Source organism: Gossypium hirsutum, chromosome D13 (genome assembly GCF_007990345.1).
Source record: "Gossypium hirsutum isolate 1008001.06 chromosome D13, Gossypium_hirsutum_v2.1, whole genome shotgun sequence".
Lineage (NCBI taxonomy): Eukaryota > Viridiplantae > Streptophyta > Magnoliopsida > Malvales > Malvaceae > Gossypium > Gossypium hirsutum.
In genome coordinates this window covers 54,521,204-54,523,052 of record NC_053449.1, presented here as the reverse complement: position 1 = coordinate 54,523,052, position 1,849 = coordinate 54,521,204, and the positions used below count along the sequence as shown (strand labels likewise).

At 39.3% G+C, this 1,849-nt stretch overlaps 1 protein-coding gene across 1 annotated transcript; it reads right to left on the bottom strand.

The window, feature by feature from the left end:
- Positions 1-265: 265 nt before the first annotated feature.
- Positions 266-1,021, bottom strand: LOC107919210 (uncharacterized). The gene has a single exon (XM_016848718.1). The coding sequence runs from the start codon at positions 1,019-1,021 to the stop codon at positions 266-268; it is 756 nt and encodes a 251-aa protein (XP_016704207.1).
- Between the last annotated feature and the right edge of the window lie 828 nt (positions 1,022-1,849).

The following is a 1,849-nucleotide window of genomic DNA, read 5'->3' as shown; positions in this document are numbered from 1 at the left end:
CGACATATTTTTCGAAAAGTACTACATTGTGACATCGTCAGATTCGACCATAACGTCTAGGCCAGGTCTGGGGTGTTACATCAATCATCTCGCAGGACATTACTATATCTGAGAAGCTCATGGTAGCGCTTCCCAACATGTGGTTAATGAACGGGGCTTTCAGAGTGTTGATGAAAAGTTTCGTGGTTTTTTTCTCCAAAAGAGGTGGTTGGAGTTATGTTGCTACCTCTCTCCATCTTTGGGCATATTGCCTAAAGCTCTCACTTTACTTCTTTTCCATATTCTGTAGTGTGATTCTATCGGGCGCCATGTCTGTCATGTGGCCATATTGCTTCATGAAAGCCTGTCCCAAGTCCTTCCATGAGTGAATTTTGACATGGCTTAGTTGGTTGTACCATTTGGCAGCTGAACCAATCAGACTATCTTGGAAGCAATGAATTAACAGTTGATCATTATTAACGTATCCCATCATTCTTAGGTAGAACATCATAATGTGAGCTTTGGGACAACTAGTCCCATTATACTTTTCAAATTCTGGAGCCTTGAATTTTGGCGGGAGTACTAAATCTAGGACCAAACTCAAATCCTTGGCGTCAACCCCGCAGTGGTAATCAGAATTTTCCATTACTCTGAGTTTTTCCTCCAACCTCCTATACTGATATTCGAGTTGTTTTGGCAGTTCCACTTTTTCTTTTTCTATTTCTGCCATTTTGTCTAAATCAAGAACTACATAATTGGTTGGATTATCCCCCGAATTGGAACTTGAGCCTGTCGGGTAATTCATTGGTGCCGAGGTATCAGTCTGATATTGTTGAGGTCTGATAGTAATGGGTGTTCCTTGTGGACGTACGTCTGGTTGGGCCTGGACACTTATCAGGGAAAAACCTGGGGGATAGGCAAGGTCTTCATTATTATCCCCAGAATTGACCACTGGGCTTTTTCCTTTTTCAAGCCCTCCGACTAGTAACTGCGTTAATTGTCTCATCATACTTCTTTGGGAATCTAGCATCTGATCACGCATGTCTTGTTGAATTTTGGAAAATTATTCTTGCATCTGATCTTGCATATCCTTCTGCATTTGTTCTAATCTTTTTAATCTTTGATCCATTACTTTGGTTTTGTAGCGGGTACTGTAGCGATGTTTGGTTGGTTGAATCTTGTTGGTTTTCAGATTAACTGAAGTAATATCATTTAATTAGGGTTTTTTTGTGAAATTTTATGCAGATGAATGGAATGAATGCAAAAAGAGGCGTTGATTCTGATTCAATTTTATTAGAACAACTTTACTAGAAAATAAATATCTTTACATAAAACAGATATGTACATATATGGTCTTGCCCTAATACTCAAAGTGAAGACATCGAGCCTTTTCCTCATATCCGTTTGTTAAGATCGAACCTCGCGAATTCTCCAAAGGGATGCCTCTTCTATCTCCTTTTTGCTTGATCCGAGCCGTGACCCATTGTTCACTCATCCTCATGATGCTTGTTAGCTTCTTTAAGAAAGTTTGGTAGCTTTCGAATAATCTTTGTCATCTTGAATACTTGGGCAACGAAGCAAAGTCGTGTACTCATTCATCAGACTATCACCTTTACCTCGTTACGTTTTCTCGGACCATATTCGGACGACCGCATTGTCTTCCACTTTATCAAAAAATCTATTTTCCATGGCAAGCTCTTTATTTCGATACTGAACGTGAATCAACACCTATTTTATGATAAAACTTCCATGCAATCACAGTCAAAGCAAAACAAAGCAAGTCAGTATTAAACACAAAGCTAGGATTCAAAGCAAACGAAAAAATAAATAAATCATCTATTCGGGTAACCACTAGGGTTTGGCGTGGTTC

Bases quoted from the DNA above. Each gene is read 5' to 3' on its own strand.
- LOC107919210 (XM_016848718.1), bottom strand. From the start codon at position 1,021: ATGCGTGATCAGATGCTAGATTCCCAAAGAAGTATGATGAGACAATTA.